Source organism: Lolium rigidum, chromosome 7 (genome assembly GCF_022539505.1).
Source record: "Lolium rigidum isolate FL_2022 chromosome 7, APGP_CSIRO_Lrig_0.1, whole genome shotgun sequence".
In the NCBI taxonomy this organism is placed as follows: domain Eukaryota; kingdom Viridiplantae; phylum Streptophyta; class Magnoliopsida; order Poales; family Poaceae; genus Lolium; species Lolium rigidum.
The window spans coordinates 57579332-57600651 of record NC_061514.1 but is presented as its reverse complement, the minus strand read 5'-3'; the positions used below and the strand labels follow the sequence as shown (position 1 = coordinate 57600651).

Below are 21320 nucleotides of genomic sequence, written 5' to 3'. Positions count from 1 at the left end.
TGGAGATGGAGGATGCTGGGAAGCTGCTCCGCTTTGACCTATACAACAAGGAACTGCATGTATCTCCGGAGTTCATCAACCGAGGCCAAATTTTGCCTTAGTTATCTATATGGTCGACGGGCCACTCCGTTCTGTGGTGTTGTGTGCACTACAGTGTCTTCAACCTCCAGGCCGGCGTGCCATCAAGGAGGCCCTTCAGCGACAGCGACTCCGTCACGATGCTCATCGTCAGCCCATCGCTAAGTCATCTCGTCCCCGTGGCGGCACTGGCGGCGGTGATGTCGAGTGCATTTCGTCGCTGTGGAGAAGGACCAGAAGGATTCGATTGCTTTTTTCCATCTTGTTGCAGGGTCCTTTGTGTAAAGTTGTTGGTCTTGGTAGAATTTTTCTTTTGGATCACTTTGTAATATGTAACCCACGACTGATTTAATTGCAGTTCCAGGAAGTTTCCTTGTTAAAAAATAAAACGTTATCCCTGAGTGGGTGTGGTAGTGCTGTGTTGTTGGCCATGTGGGTGAGTGAGGACGTGGTGCCTAGGGTTGTATAGCACGGATAATTTCCGCTCTAAATTCGCATCCTCATCCGTTTTTAAGGATATGGTATGTGATTTTCCAAATCCGACGGATACGGACATAGATATGGATATTGATCATGCGGATATCCGACGGATGTGATAGCGGACATGGTATGGCTATTATTCGACGGATACATATTATCCGCTGTTTTTTGCGGATTATCCTACTTTTTCAATTAGGATAATCTGATTATATTAGCCCAACCCACTAGCCTAAGTATCCAATTAGTCTTTATGTATATTATAACCTAGAGTCTAGTGATTATATCACATAATCACCGGTAATAGTAGGGTGCACTGATCAGACGATCACATGACATATCGTTTCCCCATCCTGTGTACACCAGCACCGCCTACCGCCAGCGCAAAGCCTATCTCTCCGGCGATCCGGCTGGCACAATTGACAGTCTTTGTAATAAGTACTGAGATCTTCACATTGGTGATATTTTAAACTATTTGCCACTCTATGTTATTATTTTGAGGGTTTTTTGTTCATATATTTGTAGGTGAAAATATGTCTTCATGCGCGTATCTATCCGATATATTTTGTCCGTTTCCTTTTCGAATCTGTTCTATTTCCGATCCGCATCCGTAGTCTGATATAATCTACATCCAAATCCGCATCCGATCATTATTCGCTCCGCTCCAAATCCGGCAAAAGAATATGCTAAAGGATATGAAGAGAGCATTATCCGATCCGATCCGTTTACATCCCCAATGGTGCCCCGTGCGGACTCTTGGCATGTGGCATCAACCAGCTCAACAATATGCACTCTCTAATCCATATTTGTCTAGATTTGCATGCGTATTTAAATAAAGTGATGTCAATTAATTTGAATGCGAGGAAGTAGTATGATCTAAAACTTCAAAGAACTGAAGCCGCGAACTGCGACGAGAGCATCTCCAGCAGGCGCGGCAAAACCCGCGCGCGCAAAAAAAACCGCATGTTTGGCGCGCGCGGGCGCCCGCGCGTACCTCCAGCGGACGCGCGAAAAAAGGGTGCGCGCTAAACTTTTTACCGTGCCCGCGCGGGAAAGTTGCCGCTTCGGCTGGCGCGCGCTATAAAATGCCACGCAGGCGCGAACCCGTCCTGAACTTTCACTCTTCGCCGCGTGTCGCTTCTCCTCCGCCTCCCTCCTCTCGCCGCTCTGCCTCCCACGCCGCGCCCGCGCTGACGCTTCGTCTTCGACGACCATGCCTCCGCGCCGCCGCTCCTCCTTCGGCTACCGCGGCGTTAATGCGCCTATTGAAGATGCTCGAAGAACACACGCAACACATTTACCGGTGGTCGGCTTTTCCCGAATAAACCCCAGAAAACGTCCCCCAAGAAACCCCACGGCGGCCGCGAAGCTCCCCGAGGGTCCGGCATGGCGGCGGCGTCTGCACGGCTGCTGCTCCACAGGGCGACCAGAACTACGGCATCCTCCTCCCTTCTTCTCCACCGCCCACTCGATTCGTTCTCCAGGTGCCCCAAAGCCTCGAGCCGCCCCTCCCGCGGCCGCCGTCCACCGTCTTCCGACGGCACCTCTCCGACGCTACCTTTGACGCGCAGGCGCTGGACACCCGCGTCCCCGCCACCGTCATCACCGGATTCCTCGGCTCCGGCAAGGTCTGGTCCGCCTCGCTTACTTTGCCTTTCCCTTACGAATTCGGATTTAAGAAGTTGACCCGCCATCAGTAAAACTGGTGTGGACTGTGGATTTGAACTGAGAAGCTCTCTTTACTTACCTTTCGCTTTTGAAACCGTACTAACTGGAGTGGCAGGCTATAGAAGCCAGTCTAGTCTGGAGTTTGAACTCACTGCCGATTGTCTTCTACTTGACCAATATATCATCTGATTGTCCAGTAATAGCTTACGTGGTCTTAGTATGAATTCAGATTTGAGAAATTGATGACCTGTCAGTAAAACCAAGTTCATCCGGCAGTGGATTTAAAACAAGGAATGCATTCACTTCCATGATGATATAATATATAGAATACTGATGATTCTCAAATAGGTTTGCTAATTGTTTTGAATCTCTCTTCGCAGACAACCCTTCTGAATCACATTTTAACTTCACAGCATGGGAAGAGGATTGCTGTCATTGAGAATGAGTAAGATTCTTTCTTCTTGTAGCACTTTGCTATGCCCTGTCAGCGTTGATTGATATTATGTTTTGCAATGGATCGATAGTTGCACCGAATTGGCCCCATTTAACATGACGAGACTCGGTGTTGCGATGTGGAATAAGCCATATTGCCCTTTTGTGTGTAGTTTGGTGAAGTGGATATCGATAGCTCACTTGTCGCTAACCATTCATCCGTTGCTGAAGACATTGTGATGGTGAACAATGGCTGCTTATGCTGCACTGTCCGAGGTGACCTTGTGAAGATGCTTCTCAAGTTAGTGAAGCAAAAGGGAGACAAGTTTGATCACATTGTAATTGAAACAACAGGTAAATCTCATTAAATAAAAATCTAACCCATATGTAATTTTCATGTTTTTAATCGAAAGGTGCATGGTGTTCTGATGCTGCCTAACAGAATTAATCACCGTCCAGGTCTTGCAAAGCCTGGTCCTGTTATTGAGACATTTTGTTCAGATGAATTGGTCTCGAAATATGTGAAACTTGATGGTGTGGTTACTTTGGTTGACTGTAAGCATGCCATGAAGCATTTGAATGAAGTGAAACCGAGGTGGGTTGTGAATGAGGCGGTAGAACAAGTTGCTTATGCAGACCGGATTATATTGAACAAGGTATTTAGTCAATCTATAGACTTTAGACCCTAAATCCTTTATAGAACTATCCATAAGGCTCTGATGCCAACCAATTTTTTATTTCAAGAATACACCATAAAACCTTCTTGCTTTTCTAGTGTTCCATAATTGCTATCTCATTTGTAGATTGATTTGGTTGACCATGCAGAGCTAGAGGTTGTAACCAACAAGATCAAGGTAGGTTGGCAGAATGCCTTCGGAAAACAGAGAAATTCTATGGAGTGCAACCTTATCTTGTTTTGCACAAGTTGAAATATTTTTCTCGTTGCAGCTCATAAATGGGATGGCACAATTAAAAAAAGCAAAGTTTGGTGATGTTGACATGAATTTTGTTCTAGGAATTGGAGGTTATGACCTTGATAGGTTAGTATTCTTTGTTTTCTTATCAGGTGTTGAAGCATATTGGGCTGTGGTCCTGACTATCCCTTGTCATATTTTGTTTCTCTAAGTGCGATAAAAATATATCTGCAGGATTGAGGATGCAGTCCAATTGAACGAAAACAAAGAGACAGGTCATTGTCACTTGGGACATGAGCATGGTAATGTTCAGGCTCCAGTATCCATGTGCTCAGAACCCATTATATAAGAGACATGCCAATTTTTACAACTAGATCTTAAGACAACAATTAGTGGCTTCCTTTTGGATTTGTTCCCTTTTACCGAAATTTCTGATGAATAAATAGAGGCAGATAAATGCTTAATAATTAAGATGACAACCATACTTGCAGCTACTTGCCTATGTGTATTCATTTTTCATTCAACTTTCTTCTTTTCTCAGTCTGCTCTGCTGACTTGTAGGACACCATCACCATCACGATCATGTCCATGATTCAGCTGTAACTAGTGTAAGTATTGTTTCGGAGGGAGTACTTGATCTGGATGAGGTAAAGAAATGTACTTGAGAATTGCTCGAAATATGGTTATTCCTTCTACTACCGAACTTTTCCTCAGTAAATGAACTTTTTATCACTACTGTTTTTTCAAGGTTAATGATTGGCTAGAGAGACTGGTTGATGAGAAAGGTGAAGACCTGTACAGATTAAAGGGTGTCATATCTGTAAACGAGTCAACTGGACGCTTTGTATTCCAGGTCAGCTAATTTACCTCTTTGCTTGAAAGTAATCTATACGCCTACTGCGTGATCTAAGTTGTGTGTCATTGGCTATCCTTTGTTGCCACACAAAGCTTTTGTTTCGGTGCCTCTGCAATTTCGCTACTGACAACAACTAAAACCTGTAGGGAGTGCACTCCATGCTGGAAGGATGCCCAGCGAAGCCATGGGAGCCTGATGAGAAGAGAATCAACAAGCTTGTGTTTATAGGCAGGAATTTGGACGAAGCTGCACTAAGGAAAGCCTTCAAAGGTTGCCTGCTATGAATACTGTGGTCATGTATTCCTCCTTGGGAGATTGAGGCTCGAACAACTATGCCGCGGTTAAATTAGGCACAAGAGCGAGTACAAGCCCCTTGTCTTTTTGGTGTGATGTCTGCATCGTGTTCACTGAGGAACTGATAACTGTTGGTAGCATCCTCGCCTTGATTAGAAGCACGCATGTATGCCAGTGAGCCAGAGTACTTGTCTTATGATGAAATCGAAGCAATTCATGTCTGAAATGCTGAATGCATGCTTTTTGCCATGTTTCGGATGCCGTTAGATTTAATCTAACCATAAGTGCTGCTCTATTAATCTCGAAATCTAGAGTGGTTTCATCGCGAAAATGAGAAATTCGGAGTTTTTAACACTTGCTTAACAGGATAATTTGCACACAAATTTTTTCTTCTTATAAGTATGTGTTTTGTTATGAACGTTTAGGTATAAACCAACATGGCATGCATTAGATCCAAAAGTGGGGTTTTATGAAATTCGCATGAACTTTGCAAGAAATGCTTCAGTTCTTGCATGAGTGAATAAAAGTCGCATGTCTAAACAAGACCAAGCACTCTGTAAGAAAATACTTGTGCCCATGGAACAAAGTTAAACCATGGGAGAAAAATAACATGTAATTAATCATTCAATTTATTTTCAGAAGATTTAAAGAAAAAAAGGAAAGAAATATTTCCGGGATCTGGTTGGCCCTGCCCTAACGCGGTGACACAACGGCTATATTGGTGGCACATACATAGTACCCTTTTCGCCTCTCTCCTCTCTCCTCTCGTATTTCCATCGCTCAAGAAACCCTCAACTCCGCCAAGCAAATTCTCCCTCCCAGCGAACCAATCCGTCGCTCGCTCGGGGGAACGCGCGCGCCGTCTCGCGATCGAAGAAGCTCTCTCCAGGATCCTCCGTACAAAATCCGCGCGGTCCTCGTCTGGTTTTACTGATCCCGATCTCGGTCTTGAATCTTGTTCACGCGTGCGCTAGTTTCTGATCGATTCTCTAGCTCGAGCCCGCTTGCCCGCCCGCGCTGTGAATCTTGCGCTGTTTGGTAGTAGAATCTTTGCGTTAGTTAGTGCATCCGCCGTTTGTTTCGTTCCGGATCGTTTACAGAGTTGATTGATTGGTCGATTTAGATTTATTCGTTGCTTAGAATTCGTTGCTTGACTTAGGGTTCCGTGTTGATTTCTTGTCGATTGCCGCCTTGCGTTGCTCGATCTGCCCTAATCTCATCGTTCGCGTCAATACAAATCGCTGTTTCTTGCTGCCTCTGACCATGGATGCAGGCTCGGGCTCGATGTCACCGGAGAGGATCAGCCGGCGGGGTGCGCCGGCGTCGCGGCCGCCGCTCCAGGAGGCAGGGTCAAGGCCCTACATGCCGTCTCTGTGCTCGGCGTCCCGCAACCCTGCCGTCAAGTGCTACGTGAGTTCTGGATCCCTCGCTCCCTTTGCGTGCGCGCGCGCACAGGCTCTTCGACAGAATGCCTCAACTGAACGGGTAAATAAATCTGCTTGTTGTTTGGCAGGGGGACAGGTTCATCCCGGTCAGATCGGCGATGGACATGGACATGGCGCACTACCTTCTGACCGAGCCAAGGAAGGACACGAAGAACGCCGCGACGCCGTCGCCGGCCAAGGAGGCGTACCGCAAACTGCTGGCCGAGAAGCTGTTCAACAACCGCACCAGAATTCTCGCCTTCCGGAACAAGCCGCCGGAGTCTGAGAACATCCTCACAGAGCTCCGTGCTGATGCAGCTTCTATCCAGGCCAGGCCGGCGAAGAAGCGCCGTTACATCCCTCAGGTACAACTCGCTTACTTGCGTTTACTTGTGTAGTGCTGCTCATCGTGCTGCAGTTCAGTAGTGGCAATTGGTGATGATAGCTGACTGGATGTGTTTTGGAAATTTGATGCAGTCTGCCGAGAGGACTCTGGATGCACCAGACCTCGTTGATGATTACTACCTCAACCTACTGGACTGGGGAAGCAGCAACGTGCTGTCCATTGCGTTGGGCAACACGATATACCTCTGGAATGCTGCAAATGGGTCTACGTCTGAGCTCGTTACCTTTGATGAAGACGATGGCCCTGTCACTAGTGTTAGCTGGGCTCCTGATGGCCGCCACATTGCTGTTGGCCTCAACTCTTCAACTGTCCAGCTCTGGGATTCCACCTCTAAACGACTGGTTAGTACTTCTTGGCCTCTAATCTTAATGTTCTATTAGCAGCATTGTTTGTGTTTAGTTGTTGATCACGATCTTTGTTCTGCAGCTGAGGACACTGCAAGGCGTGCATGAGTCAAGAGTGGGTTCACTGGCATGGAATGGCAACATACTGACCTCTGGTGGTATGGACGGCAAGATTGTGAACAATGATGTGAGGATCAGGAACCATGCTGTGCAGACATACCGCGGGCACGGCCAGGAGGTGTGTGGACTCAAGTGGTCAGGATCGGGACAGCAGCTGGCCAGTGGCGGCAACGACAACCTCCTCCACATATGGGATGTGTCTATGGCATCCTCTGTACAATCCGCAGGTCGCACCCAATGGTTACACAGACTTGAGGACCACTTGGCTGCCGTGAAGGCGCTCGCATGGTGCCCATTCCAGAGCAACCTGCTGGCATCCGGTGGCGGCGGAAGTGACCGGTGCATCAAGTTTTGGAACACACACACAGGCGCATGCCTCAACTCTGTCGACACCGGGTCACAAGTGTGCGCTCTACTCTGGAATAAGAATGACAGGGAGCTGTTAAGCTCACATGGATTCACTCAGAATCAGCTCACCCTATGGAAGTACCCTTCAATGGATAAGATGGCTGAACTCACCGGCCATACTTCCCGTGTCCTTTTCATGGCCCAGGTAATCTTTTCTCCCTATGCTTCTGTAGCTAAGTTGACACATATTTCTGTGCACAGATGTCTAAATGATTGCTTGTGTTGTCCTTTGGTAATTTTGCAGAGCCCTGATGGTTGCACAGTAGCATCTGCTGCAGGAGATGAGACCCTACGTTTTTGGAATGTATTTGGGACTCCTGATGCTCCTAAGGCTGCAGTCAAGGCTTCACACACCGGGATGTTCAACAGTTACAACCATATCAGATAAGGAGAAATGACTTAATTGGTACCGCTCTTGGCGCTTGTGTACCATTGCTCAAAATTTAACTTAATCATATGATGCCCAAAGAGCACTTAAGATTAACTGGAATCGGTACGTTGTCCCCATTTATATATCTTGCAGATTCCCATGACTGGTGTGAGGTGATCTTGACAAAAAGTAGCAGTTTACATGCAAAAAGTAGTTGCATCACAAGGTGATTATATCTTCCTTCAACCTGGATCCATTTTTTATGAATGTACATGTCTTCATGACCTGGCTATTAATGAAACATTTCCCTTTGACAGTTCTTAGGAGACCATCAGGAGTTCCAGGACCGTTGATGTGAATGGAGGGACCATCATGAGCTAATTCCAGAACTGTCGATATGGATGCAGACAATAAACAAAGCTGTAAATCATTAGAGGCGCCATCATAAGCTTATTTTACTTAGAGAAACATCTGTGTGTACTTCATTTTGTGTATTGAATTGTCTCTGTACTTCAGTTTTCTCGTATGCTGGTAACTTTGGTTGCTGTTTGCGTATTTTACATTGATCCAGATGATGAACATCAAGACCTGTTTGATGTGTGTAAGATTGATGTCGGTGATAATATATTTTTTTTTAAAAAAAAATTATGAACAATGCAGCATCTAAAATGCATGTGCCGATGTGGCGATTGAGAGTACCGACGTGTCACCTGTCAAACATGAGACCTGGAGGTGCTTGCTTCTCTTTGGACTGTCTTCTTTATGCAACTTGTTTGTTACGACTATTTAACCCTTTTCTTCCCGAGAAATGCATCTACTCCCCCCGTCCGGATTAAATTGACGCGGAAGATGTAGAGCAAGTTACGACTGTGTGTTTCTCGCGTCAATTAAATATGACCAGAGGTAGTACATACTTATGCAATGGAACTTCTGTCTTTCCATCAGAATACATACCTAACAAAGTTGTATCAGAATTTTTACCTTGAGGTTAGATGTGGGTAGATGTTTTGTCAGCTTCAAATTTTAGTACTTACTAGATCGGATCTGAATCAGATGCTAACACTGGAGCGGCTCATGGTTCACTGAAAGATGATGGTGGTGCTTCAAATTGTACGAAGATCAGCAGATTAGCTGACACAGCTAAACTCGAGTGCGTTAAAAGAAAATATTTGCAGGCATCACTGCAGGCCGTGGTAGTGCATTTCCAGTTGGTGGCACGTGAACCGTTAGATCTTGCTGGAGTTGATCCTGGCCATCCAGCGGTATCATACGTGTGGTTCCTCTTCTTGGTTCGTTGCTACTACCCACCGGCCATCACCAAGACTGGCCCTTTTTGCCCACCTCGCCGCTGCGCCGCCCACTACCTCCTCGGCTCCCTCCCCCACGCGCGCGCCCTCCGCCGGCAAGGCGGCAAGCCGTCCTCGCCGTAGGGGAGGCCGCCGTCCATCGTGAGGGCTCGCCGGTCTCTGGGATCCGGGGAGCCGCCGCCGCCGCCGCTGCATCCGGTCCAAACACAGCTTACGCGCGCCACTCGCTTGGCTGCAGCCGCAGCTCGGCGCCCGAGGGTCCAGATCCCCCAGCTCAGTGTCCCGGCGAATCACCTGCCTACCCCGGCGATGGATTTCATGAAGGTCTTCGATCAGACCGTTCGGGAGATGTAAGTTTTCTCGATCGGACCACTGTCCTGCTCGTCGCTGTTGCCTTTTTCGAGGGTAGAAAGCGATCCGCGAGATCCTGATCCATTTGCTGTGCGCGTGCTCTTGCAGCAAGCGGGAGGTCAATCTGAAGGTGCTCAAGGTCCCCGAGCTCGAACAGAAGGTTGGATCTCGCCCAGATCTTAGCTCGGATGCTCTGTAAAATCCTTCCCCGTTTTTTAGCAATGGAGTTGTCACTATCGGATTGGTTCATATCTGAACCTGAATTTTGCCTTGTTGTGTCCGGTTTTAAGTATGGTTGGCTACCTGGATGTGATTCCACTATTGCCTGTTGCGTTTCTATGGTTCGTGTACACCCTAAGCCTGAAAAATGCTGACTCTAGCGGCTTAACAAAATTCATAAAGTTTGAACTCTTTAGGAGTTGATACATCAAGTTGCGCGGTAAATTGGATAGTCGAAATACTTTTACTGCCGAATGCACTCATCAGAGTATGCTTGTGAGTTGACTGTAATCAGATTGGATTGCTCATGATTGCACTGAGAAGTTTCAAGTTTGATAGAAGTGACAACTGAACAATAGCCATTTTGATCTGTCACTGTTTGTTCTAGCAATATCCGTGTTCATAAACATGATAGTGAGAATTATGTGATATATATTGTTCTGTTCATTGTAAATTTGCACCCCATTTTAGTAGTTATGAAGTACGATGTGGATCTTCCTACTTTGGCCTTACCATGTCTTATGCAAATCATGATGCCTGACTCACACCACTCAAGATTCAGTCCATTCTGGTGTGCACACGCTTAAATATACTATAGACTTACAGTAGAATTAATGATGGAGATCTATTTCGTGTTCTCTCTATTGGAGGTCTGCGTGTATTTGTTTCCTACGGACTAACATATATATCTTTTACTGAGAATGTTTGATACCAAATCAGGTACTTGATGCAACAAGTGATGAACCCTGGGGTCCACATGGAAGTGCTCTTTCAGAGCTAGCGCAAGCCACCAAGAAATAGTAAGCTTTAATCTCCTACTCAGATTGCCTTACTTGAGTTTTACGCCCTTTTTGATGCTCAAATGATGATGCTTCTAAATTCTAAATGTGCAGCTCTGATTGTCAGATGGTAATGGGTGTCCTTTGGACTAGGCTTGCTGAGCGAGACTCAAACTGGCGCCATGTATATAAGGTTATTTTCTCTTATTTCTTAATAACCATTGTTGTAGTATTTTTTTTTTGACAAATATTAACCTTGTTTGGCTTCAATTCTTCGATGATGACACTAACCACCAAAAGGAAATAAAGCCTTTTTATTGTGTAAGATTTGTATGGGTAATTCTGTTCACTAAGAAAAGATAATGAATGCACAGGCTCTAACAATTATCGAGTACTTGATAGCGAATGGTTCTGAGCGGGCGGTTGATAACATTCTTGATCATTATTCAAAGATCTCGGTATGTGTTGTCTGTGCTTTGTTCATAATTCATTCTGATTGAGGTTACATGTAGTTACTTTTTTTTTGTTGTATCCATTAAGGTTCTTTCGAGTTTTGAGTTTGTGGAACCTAATGGAAAAGATGCTGGAATAAATGTGAGGAAGAAAGTCGAAACACTAGTGGGGATCATAAATGACAAGGATAGAATAAAGGCTGTGAGAGATAAAGCAGCCAGCAACCGTGACAAGTGAGTTGTCGGAAATAAACGTGTTCTCCATCTGATTATTTTAGTTGTATAGTCATCTTCGATAGTCTTAACCCAAACATATATTTGCTGGATGAAGGTATGTTGGGTTATCCTCAACAGGATCATCATATAGATCAAGCTCAGGCTCTGTAGGGAGCAACTACAGTTCAGGTGAACGTTACGGGAGTTTTAGTGGCACAAGGGAGGCCGATTCGTTCAGCAACAGTTACAGGGACAAAGAATCAGCCAAAACCTCTACAGGTAATACTGGCAGTAAGAAATCTGGGAGCAAGATAAGAAAGGATGCGAAGCATGATAGAAGGTACTATAACTCTGCTTATCATTTTTATATACGTTAAATAACCACTACTAGTTTTCAATAACTGCGGGCAATAACAACCTTTTTTAGTAGTTGTGTCCGTTTTTTTCATATTATTCAAAATTTGTTAGCCGGTGGGATATGGTGGTATGATTTTCGGTAGCTTAGGTGGTTGCATGATAGAGAATTAGATCCCAACTCCTAAGGGTGAAGTAATATGTAATTTGCTATCAAAGTATAGTTAGTCTTAGAGTATACTATTACTGTGTTGCCTCTTGTAGGAGGCCCTTGTCTTGAATCTTATTCAGTATAAGTATAGTAAGAGCAGCAATATTTTTTGACGAGAAAATGCCATGTATCAGTTCGGTACTTTTAGACTCAGGCTTGCATTTTCCTATTATGCATTTATTACTCCTTCACTGAAGTTGTATGTCCACCCAGCTCCTCGAAGCCACCATCTAGCACAAAAAGCAACGAAGACAACTTCGATGACTTTGATCCCCGTGGATCTTCTTCAAATGGTAAAATATTATATCCATTTTTTTTTTTTGCTTATGCTACTTCCTTAACAGGAATTTCTTTAGCTGTGGTACTGAATGCATGTTCAATTTGTGGCACATAAATCTGTTAAAGTCTATATCTTTTTCAGTTCACCCCTCAATTTTACATATATCCATATATATTTTTGTGCTTATGCTACTTCCTTACCATAAATTTCTTTAGCTGTGGTACTGAATGCATGTTCAATTCGTGGCACATAAGTCTGTTAAAATCTATCTTTATCTTTTTTTAGTTCACCCGTCAATTTTGCATGTACAACTAGAGTATCTTGCAAGTAGCACACTTGTAATATTGGCTTAAATTGGAGGTCATCAAATGAATGACAGTTTAATTGATCAACTAGTTTTTTATCAAAAGGGATAATCTGATAGTTTGCCAACGCTATGGAAATTGTATATCTATTTATATTTAATTAGTGGGTTGGACCTCAAAGAGGTAGACAGACCATTGTAAGGTGAATATAATGTAACACAAATAAATAAGTGGGCATATATGCCCTTTGTCATTAAAATGACCATTACTTTATTCAGACCACCAAAGATAGAATACATGTTGTCTTCTTATTTTGTGTAACTACTTTTCTTTTTGTTCTACAGATGCAGCTAACACTGCAAAGACTAGTGAGGCCGATCTTTTTGGCCCAAACTTGATGGATGATTTCATTGACGAGCCTGCAGCCACTCCAGCAACAAAAGGTGTTGTAGAACCTCAGGTTGATCTATTTGGTGATGCAGATTTCCAGTCGGCAACCCCAAGTGCAGAAACAGCTGCGCATCAGGATGTCCAGGTTTGGTTCTCAGCTTTCTCTATATATTTAGGCTGCTAAATATGTTGAGAACATTGTCTGATATTTTTTATGTCTTGCTGTAACTGATTGGATAAAGTGATAAAGACTTTGCTGTTGTTGTGTCTTCAGCTTGAAACTGTAAATCTGTTTGCCTTTTTTGCATCTTTGTTGCTTGTTTCTTGACATTCTTAGCAAATCATGCAGTTCCTCCAATTCATTGATACACATGGTGTGCTCAATACTGCAGGACAATGTTGACCTTTTTGCGGGAAATGCAACCTTTGCTCCAGCGTTTACACCACAGACGGGGTTTATTCCACCACCAAGTTCTGGGACATCTTCTGTTGCTAATAGTTCTGTGTCCAAGAAGACAGTACCTGAACCATTTGATCCTTTCGGCGATATTCCTTTAAGCAGCTTTGGTGGATCTGACCCATTTGGTGACTTCAGCTCCAATGTTGGATCATCTAGTGCACCACCACCTGTACACAGTTCTGCTGGAAATATCAGTGCGTCGAGTCAGAACCTTGATGCAGCATCAGACTTTGGTGCCTTTGAATCCAACACTAAGGCCGCAGCTAAAGACCCCTTTGATTTTTCTTCCAGTGGTAATTTTGGCGTAGCAACACCTTTGGCAGCTCCAAAAACTGATGCATCTGATTTTGGTGCCTTCGTGGCAAACACTGAGGAAGCAGCCAAGGACCCATTCGATTTTTCTTCTAGTATCAACAATGGGAGGGCAGGTCAAACACCTCTGGCAGCTCCCAAGTCTAATACCAAGAAAGAAAATGTTCAGGTCAAATCTAGCATATGGGCCGACTCTTTGAGCCGTGGATTGATTGATCTGAACATAACCGGACGTAAGCTCCTCGTCTTATTTCCCCTTCCCAGTGTAGTAGCTTGATGACAAAAGTGTTGATGTTTCTCCTTTTCTTTGTTGCAAATTGCAGCGAAGAAGGTGAACTTAGCTGATGTTGGGATCGTGGGTGGCCTCGGTGATGGGTTCGACGACAAGGCTCAGCCCTCGTGGAACATGGGCGCGGGGGGATCCGGTCTAGGAATGTCTGGAAATCCTTCGACTACGCAGCGCGCTGGTGGCATCGAGAGCTTGGCGAACTACAACAAGTACCAGTTTGGCTACAAATGAGCTCTCGAGCGAAAACATTTGCAGTGTTCTGGTATTCCTCATTTCGCCGGGCGATGTATGCCGATTGGTTTATTTTTTCTATTTTGTTATATATCTCACTTTTGGTGATTTCACTATGTGTTACTTTAATTTCCTGAGTCAAGTATTGTGATCTTGGTCTGTCTTGGTGAGTGTATATTGTATTTACTGGGTTTGCGGATAAGATAACACGCACCATGGTTATATCCCAGCATATGGTTTATACGCTCCTTCTGTAAGTCTAATGTCTTTGCTGCTGTAATGCTTCTTGGTATTGTAATTTTTTTTTTCTTTTTTTTTGCTTGCCTTGGTCTCGGTATTGGAATTCAACGCCTGCATTTTCTTATGTACAGTGTCTGCTCAGGGAGGGCTTTTGCTGTTTTATGAAAATGGTGACTAGGAACAAAAGAGAGAACGATGTGCATCAAAATTTGAGGGATAGACGTGTGAATATATGAGCGAGCTGACTGAAGTCGATTGGTAACTGTATGTCAGTAGATGCTGTTTTGGGAATCTGAGGTGATGCCTCCCCGAACTGTAATCGGGGTATCAGGAAACAGCACGAACTGGGCTCAACAGCAACCAAAGATGCTCGAATCAATCTGCTCAGTTGAGTGCAGAGTCTGGACATCACATATACGGCCACCAAATCATTGCGGCGACGATCGGCGTGTGGCCGTGATGGAGATCGGGGAAAAGCTCGTGATTCGTCGGTCAGCCGGTGGCGAGTCAATTAGGCCGCGCTGGCGCGAATATTCCAGCGACATCAGCGCCAACATCGTCGCCGTCTCGCTCGGGCCAGGTCCCTCCCCCGGCTTCCACGTGGACACGGAATATTCCTCCTGGCTCACCTACTGCCAAAGTTGGCGTTTGCTTGCTCGTACAGCCACGGCTCAGCTCGGCACGCCGTTGGGCATCATGTTCACAGTGTCACTAGCTCGGTTAAACTTCCCCCTTCGATCTGTTACTTCGACAAAGCCGTTGAGTTCACAGTCAAGATTCAGTTTCGGTGAGTCGGAGAGAGCGCACACCGCAAAGGCACGGAGAATTTATCCATACAAAGTCGACGCTGCATCGACCATGCATATATGGTGGATGTCATCTTCTCGTTGAATCCAGAGCCATCCCCAGAGGCAGAGCCTGTCTCGCACCAATGCGAATCTGGGAGCCAAAGACTAACAGCAAGATTCGATTTGGAGGTACGTAGCTTTCTCAATTTGGCCACCATCCTTTGCCAACGAATCTAGCCAACACGTCAGGCAACGGGTTATACTATTACTAGCATCTAAATATAGTACTGTACGAGGCTGTACTAGTAGTGTCATTTGTATGAACTAACTCTGTGCTAAAACAAGTGTCTTATTTGAGCACATTAGTGTCATTTGTAAGTAGGCAGCCAACCCGCAGCGGCGCCGTGCTGCCGCCGGCTAGCCGGCCCGCCCGCCCCGGTTGGTGGTGACGTGGTGCCGTCGCCGAGGTAGATGCTCGACCGGTTTCTTGTTTTGTTCCTTTTGCCGTCTGCGTTGCAGCTGGCCCGGTTCAAAGTCCTCCCTAGATTCCTCGCACACATGACATGATGCCCCCACTCTCTCCGCGACCTCCGCTCGTCGTCTTCTGCGTCGCAACCTCTCGCTCGTCTTCTTGTCCTCGCGTAGACTTCACACTCCACACAACGTGTAGTATTTCCTTCCCCAGCGCCACCACCAGTCTGCAGTTTTATGCTACGCCAGGAGCTCGATCTTGGCCGGAGGGAAACAACCGACAGGAGTCTACGCCGTGGTCGATTGAGATGTTCGAAGGGATGGAGGGGAGCTACAGCTACGGCGGCGGCGGAGACGCTACGGCAGCGGCGGCGGTGTCGCGGGACCCCAAGCAGCGGCTGCGGTGGACGCCGGATCTCCACCAGCGCTTCGTCCACGCCGTTGCCAGGCTCGGCGGCCCCGACAGTGAGTCCCTTGCCTGCTACTCCGTTCCTGGCTTATGATCAGTTCCTCTTCACGGCAGCGCTGGCGATCATGTGGAGCACAGCACAGCAAACTGCCTGTTGCCCGGTGGCCGGTGCTCTTGTCCTGATGAAGCGTGCTTTTAGGTGCCAAAAGGCAAAGATCATTCGAATCCTTTACCTCTGATATAGAACGATCATGAGCAATTTTTTTGGACAATATCTGTAGCTGATTCAGCACACTCAGTTGGCTTTGCTTCTTTCTAGGAGCATCAATTGAACTATACCTTATCCAATCTGACTGTTACTTTGTCTGCAACAGAAGCGACGCCCAAGTCAGTGCTCAGGCTGATGGCCATGAAGGGCCTCACCCTGTACCATCTCAAAAGCCACCTTCAGGTTTCATCCAACTCTGCTATTTCAGTAAACATTGCCCACATCACTTCATGCTCTTCATCTTCTCAGTACTGTAGTAATTGGCTGAGCAATGCTTGTTCTCTGCACTTTAGAAATACAGACTGGGAAAGCAAACCAAAAAAACCACGGACCTGGAACTGCCCAACGGTGGTGGTATGTACCTTGGAACTGTTACCGTCAACACCAAAATGCACTCAATCCAACATTTCTCCTTCTAAACCTCAAACTTGCTGTCTATGTTTTATCAGGATTTAGTGGCCAAAACATAAACTTTCCAATCGGAGCGTCTCCTGTTGTTCCTGCTGGATGCGGTGGCGCAAGGTAACTAGAGCTTCTCCTGTTCCCCTGGACCTATCTACAACTGGAACCCTGTAATCGTTGTCAGTTATAACGAGTTTAGCTCAAAGATGTACGCCATCCTACTGCCTTTTGTCAAGTACACAACTACACATTGCTAAGATGTCAAGCTAGCAGATTGGTGTTTGGTCTCGGAACCTGTCACAACAGTTAGACATCATGGGCTAGTGCTACATCTAGAAATCAATCAGGAATTCGTCTACAAACACCGCAAGGGCTCCATTGTAAAGTTTAACTGAAAAGTGAGATATGGTTACTATTCACATGCTAATAACAAGTATTAGGATTTCTTAAAATTTCAAACAATTAAATTTCACCTTCCAAACATATATTCCTATCAATTACTTACTGTCCTGTGTCTTCGTACATGGGCCATTTTCTTTAGTTGAGAGTTTATGAGCATCTGATTTAACCATTAAAAAAATCTTATTTGTATCAGAGAAATGCCGCTTGAGGATACACTCAGGTATCAAATTCAGGTCCAAAGAGAACTATGTGAACAACTTGAGGTTAGACAGCTTCTGCATCAGTGCCTATATAGTTCTGAACTTTGTACCATGTAGGTTAAAAATGTCTATGTCTGCAATCAGGTGCAGAAGAAGCTGCAGATGCGAATAGAGGCTCAAGGGAGGTATTTAACGGAAATACTAAACAAAGCTCAGAAAAATATTTCTTTTGAGGCAAATGGATATACTGGCCTAGAAAATACCAGATCACAGCTCATGGACTTCAACATAGCCCTCCCAGGCTTGACGGAGAACGGAACACATGTGTATGAAGAAAACAGTGAACATTTGATGAAAGCCATATCTGATGACAATCTTAATGATAACAATTTAGATTTTCAGCTCTACCATGTACAAAGTCAGCAGGCTAAGAATGTCAAATGCACGCCAAAAACTGAGGATCTTCTCTTATTAGACTTGAATGTTAAAGGAGAACATGACCTGTATTCGAGAGGAATGCAAGGATGTGAGTCAGATCTGAAGATTAACCAGCAGAGAAAATAGAGATTTATTTATGCAAGCTGACATTTTTTGGGATTTTCAGTTTTTACTGTTAGAATATTTTTTCCCCGGTGGTGCAGAGGATGCTTGGCAACAAGTTTTACTTACTCAGTGATGACGTTAAATTTACTGAAGAAAATCATGAATGCTTGAAGCTTATATAGTGTATGCATATGTTACGTAGAGTGCAGATTGGACAATGAGAGAACATGAAACAATCCAATATCAAGATATATGTATTATTCTAATTCTCTTTTATATACCACATATTGCATAATTTGATGTGCACAGAACATGAAACAATCCAATATCAAGATATATGTATATTCTAATTCTATTTTATATACCACATATTGCATAATTTGATGTGCACAGAACATGCTTCATTTTTGCTATTGTCTAGCAGGGTAAGTAGAATAAACGCAGTTTGCTCGATAGGAATTTCTTTCAGAACAATATTCAGCCTTTCCAACAATAAACTCATGAAAGGCCGCCTGATGATCATGGTCTAGGAACATGGAAACTTCGCTAAAATCCTCAGCACAATTATCCTTTAAAGTTTACTGCCCAGCTGAAACAACAGGCCACTTGTTACTGCCCAATTGCAACCATAATTTTTCTTGCTCAACAGAACTTGTACAAGTTGTCAATTAACCACCTGGCACTACTGTGTAGAAAACTAGCATCCTTTGAAACGAGGACCATAAGATTTGTAAGACAATTAAACTGACCTAGTTGGATCCAGCATTCAGACAAAACATGGCTAAAGCAAATACATGCAAACGATTCATTATTGATCTTACCATGCCAGGGCCAGGAATTGAACAAATATGGTTGCCACAGTAGGATTGACACTTCGGTCTTCACTTTCCCCATTTTGAGAGGATCAGGAAACCAACAACTGTGAAGCATACCACAGCCACAGTTCCAACTACAAGCAGGAAAGCATACATCTGGCTCGGAAGATTAAGTTTCTCCTGCATACCCTTCAACCCTCTGTCGATTACTGGTGCCAAAGCAGCAGCGCCGGCAACTCGGAACGGCCTCGTAACATTGTTACCAGTCCACATTAGGATAACTATCTGACACATGAGAAAAGAGATGAGGGTCAGTCTTGGCCTGTTGGGAGTCTGACAGTTGAACAATGCACAAGAAACAGACAAAAATTCTTGCATATTTGCTATTTTCAACGAGTAGTCTCGAATATCGCTCTAAAATTATTAAGAGTAAACTAACAAGGGTACAAAAGGGGCTCTAAAATTATTAAGAGTAAACCAACAAGGGTACAAAAGGAGTTGCAACGAACAGAAATAGAAGCTCCATTTCACATTCTTCACACTGCAGTACCTAACTGAAAGACACAAATGCGTGCATGAATAATCAACAACAGTGTAGCTCAAGCAGAGCCTTACCCCCACCAAGGCCTTGAGGTTGGCCGCGGGGTTCTTGCCGGTGCTCTTCTCGTAGCCGAGGAAGGCGAGCACGAAGAAGGTCGTGTAGGTGACGGCGTCGAACAGCCCGTAGGCCAGCACGGCGGCCAGGCCGAGCTTGGCCACCCTCGCCCTCATTTCCGCGCTCTCCACCTGCGCGCATCCACAAATTCAGTCCCGCAAAATCCATGAAAATTCAAAAGCAGCCAGACAAGTTCAACCCCCTTCGTTGATTCAACGGCGACCAACTCACCGTCCACTTGGCCCAGAACCCGCCCTTCCGCCCGGGCTCATCCTGCAAATCCACAAGAAAATTAGTCACCGCTTAGCCTGGTGGGGGAATTCAGAACTCGAAGGTGTTCAGGTGCTAGACAGCCAGCCACCTGCGGTTCGGGGCGTGGGTTTCCGGCGGCGGAGGCGCGGGGGGCATAGGCGAAACGGAGCCCTGCGGCGGCCGCCGCAAGAGCTGGAGATGGTGGTGAGCGGCAGCGGAATGGAGGGGTCGCTGGGCTGGGTGGCAGGAGATGGCCGTGGAGGGCATGCGGGTGGAAGGTGAGCGCGGTGTACTGCAAGTGCAGACTGTACATGCTGTCTGTCTGACGACCTCTCTTACGCGTGAGTTGCTGCGCAGGACTGGGAGAAGAAGGCAAGGGTGACCGGCGAGGGGGGCAGAACGGCTCCATTTCTGTATCTACCATTGGACGAACTGCAAATCTTCCAGTCCCATCCACCGTTTTGTCAGCAACCAAACAAAACCATTTAAAGATCTGAGATGCCGAAATTGTGCATTCAGAAATAAATTGCTTTGGAAAGCTTGGGAAGGGAAAGATACAGTATTACGAAAGAAATTAAAAGTTAGGTAGCCTCTATTATATTTCCTCCGTCCACGTGAACGGAGAGTGCTTGCAATGGATACAAGATCTGAGTTGGTATATCTTTATCACCTCTTTCCTTCGAGTTAACAGATTTGATGGCTCGTTTGATTCATAGGGTACGAAAAGTATAGGAACAAGAAAGCATAGAGATCATCCCATATGAGCTACCTGGATTCACTCTTGCTAATTAAGCAACATCCCATGGCAGATTTAGAGAAGGGGAAGATGGTGATCTCACAGGCAGGGTTCCAGCCTAACAAACACATGTGTAGAGGAGAAAAGAAGAATAAGCAGAAGTGGATGCCTCCAGCAATGGGTGTACTGAAACTCAATGTTGATGGCTCCAATGCCAACGATTCGGCTGGAGCAGGTATAGTAATCAGAGACCACGATGGAACTGTGATCCTCACTGCTTGTTGGCAGCTTCAACATTGCATAGACTCTACAGAGGCAGAGATAGCAGCAATGGAATTGGGTATTGCCCAGGCCATGACGGTTACCACTGGCAGGTTTATGATCGAGTCAGACTGCGCGGAAGCAATTACTTTGATCAAGGAAGGCACTCCGAACCTGACGAAGTATGCTTCAAGAATTCAAGTAATTAGGGAGATGATTCGGAAAAGGGAAGTTCGAAATTTTGACAGATCAGACCACCTGCCCCAGTGAAATGCCAAAAAAGACCACCTCTGAGTGCAAATGTCAAAACTACCATGGCGGCACGCTGGCCAAGCGACACGTCGCACATGCCGCCGGAGCTGGTGGCGGCAGGGCTTGCCGCCGTGAGTGGTGGCGGCACGTTGGGCAGCTTCGTCCGCGACGCCAGGTGGTGGGCCCTGCCGCCACCGGCTGTGGCGGCACGCTGACATGGCAACATGCCGCCACCGGCTGTGGCGGCACGCTGATGTGGCATGTCAGGCCACGTCGGCGTGCCGCCACAGCTGGTGGTGGCATGTTGCCACGTCAGCGTGCCGCCACGGCCCGGTGGCGGCGGGCCCACCACCCGACGTTCGTCCAACGTGCCGCCACCACTCATGGCGGCAAGTCCTGCCGCCACCGGCTACGGCGGCATGTGCGACGTGTCGCTTGGCCAGCGTGCCGCCATGGTAGTTTTGACATTTGCACTCAGAGGTGGTCTTTTCTGGCATTTCACTGGGGCAGGTGGTCTGATCTGTCAAAATTTCGGGAAGTTCAAGTCGCTAAGGTTGATCGTACTAGTAACTATGTTAGTCATCTGTTAGCGAATTTAGGTAGAACTCATGGATGGACTCGTGTGTGGCTCCGTCATTTCCCCCAGGAAGTGGCTGGTGCTTTAGACATTGATTGTAAT

The 21320-nt window shown here is 45.8% G+C and overlaps 4 protein-coding genes and 1 pseudogene across 4 annotated transcripts; 4 read left to right on the top strand and 1 right to left on the bottom strand.

Annotated features, from left to right (window-relative positions):
* Positions 1-1905: 1905 nt before the first annotated feature.
* On the top strand, positions 1906-4843 carry LOC124675290 (annotated as a pseudogene).
* A 1101-nt stretch (positions 4844-5944) lies between these two features.
* Positions 5945-8343, top strand: LOC124675078 (cell division cycle 20.2, cofactor of APC complex-like). Its single transcript, XM_047211146.1, has 7 exons — positions 5945-6129; positions 6233-6508; positions 6621-6890; positions 6976-7566; positions 7666-7827; positions 7945-8017; positions 8109-8343. The coding sequence occupies exons 1-5, from the start codon at positions 5983-5985 to the stop codon at positions 7807-7809; spliced, it is 1428 nt and encodes a 475-aa protein (XP_047067102.1). The 5' UTR covers positions 5945-5982; the 3' UTR covers positions 7810-7827; positions 7945-8017; positions 8109-8343.
* Positions 8344-9317: 974 nt separating this feature from the next.
* Positions 9318-14106, top strand: LOC124675077 (clathrin interactor EPSIN 1-like). Its single transcript, XM_047211145.1, has 11 exons — positions 9318-9448; positions 9558-9609; positions 10389-10468; positions 10562-10640; positions 10822-10905; positions 10988-11133; positions 11231-11455; positions 11894-11973; positions 12610-12800; positions 13048-13660; positions 13751-14106. Exons 1-11 carry the CDS (start codon positions 9408-9410, stop codon positions 13945-13947), a joined length of 1788 nt encoding a protein of 595 aa, XP_047067101.1. The 5' UTR covers positions 9318-9407; the 3' UTR covers positions 13948-14106.
* Positions 14107-15766: 1660 nt separating this feature from the next.
* Positions 15767-18030, top strand: LOC124671395 (myb family transcription factor PHL11-like). The gene is made up of 6 exons (XM_047207771.1): positions 15767-15911; positions 16230-16306; positions 16417-16477; positions 16573-16645; positions 17121-17190; positions 17272-18030. Exons 1-6 carry the CDS (start codon positions 15767-15769, stop codon positions 17689-17691), a joined length of 846 nt encoding a protein of 281 aa, XP_047063727.1. The 3' UTR covers positions 17692-18030.
* Positions 17464-19705, bottom strand: LOC124671394. The gene is made up of 5 exons (XM_047207770.1): positions 19502-19705; positions 19372-19413; positions 19101-19271; positions 18492-18770; positions 17464-17628 (listed from the first exon to the last, which is right to left on the bottom strand). Exons 1-4 carry the CDS (start codon positions 19703-19705, stop codon positions 18552-18554), a joined length of 636 nt encoding a protein of 211 aa, XP_047063726.1. The 3' UTR covers positions 17464-17628; positions 18492-18551.
* Positions 19706-21320: the final 1615 nt, after the last annotated feature.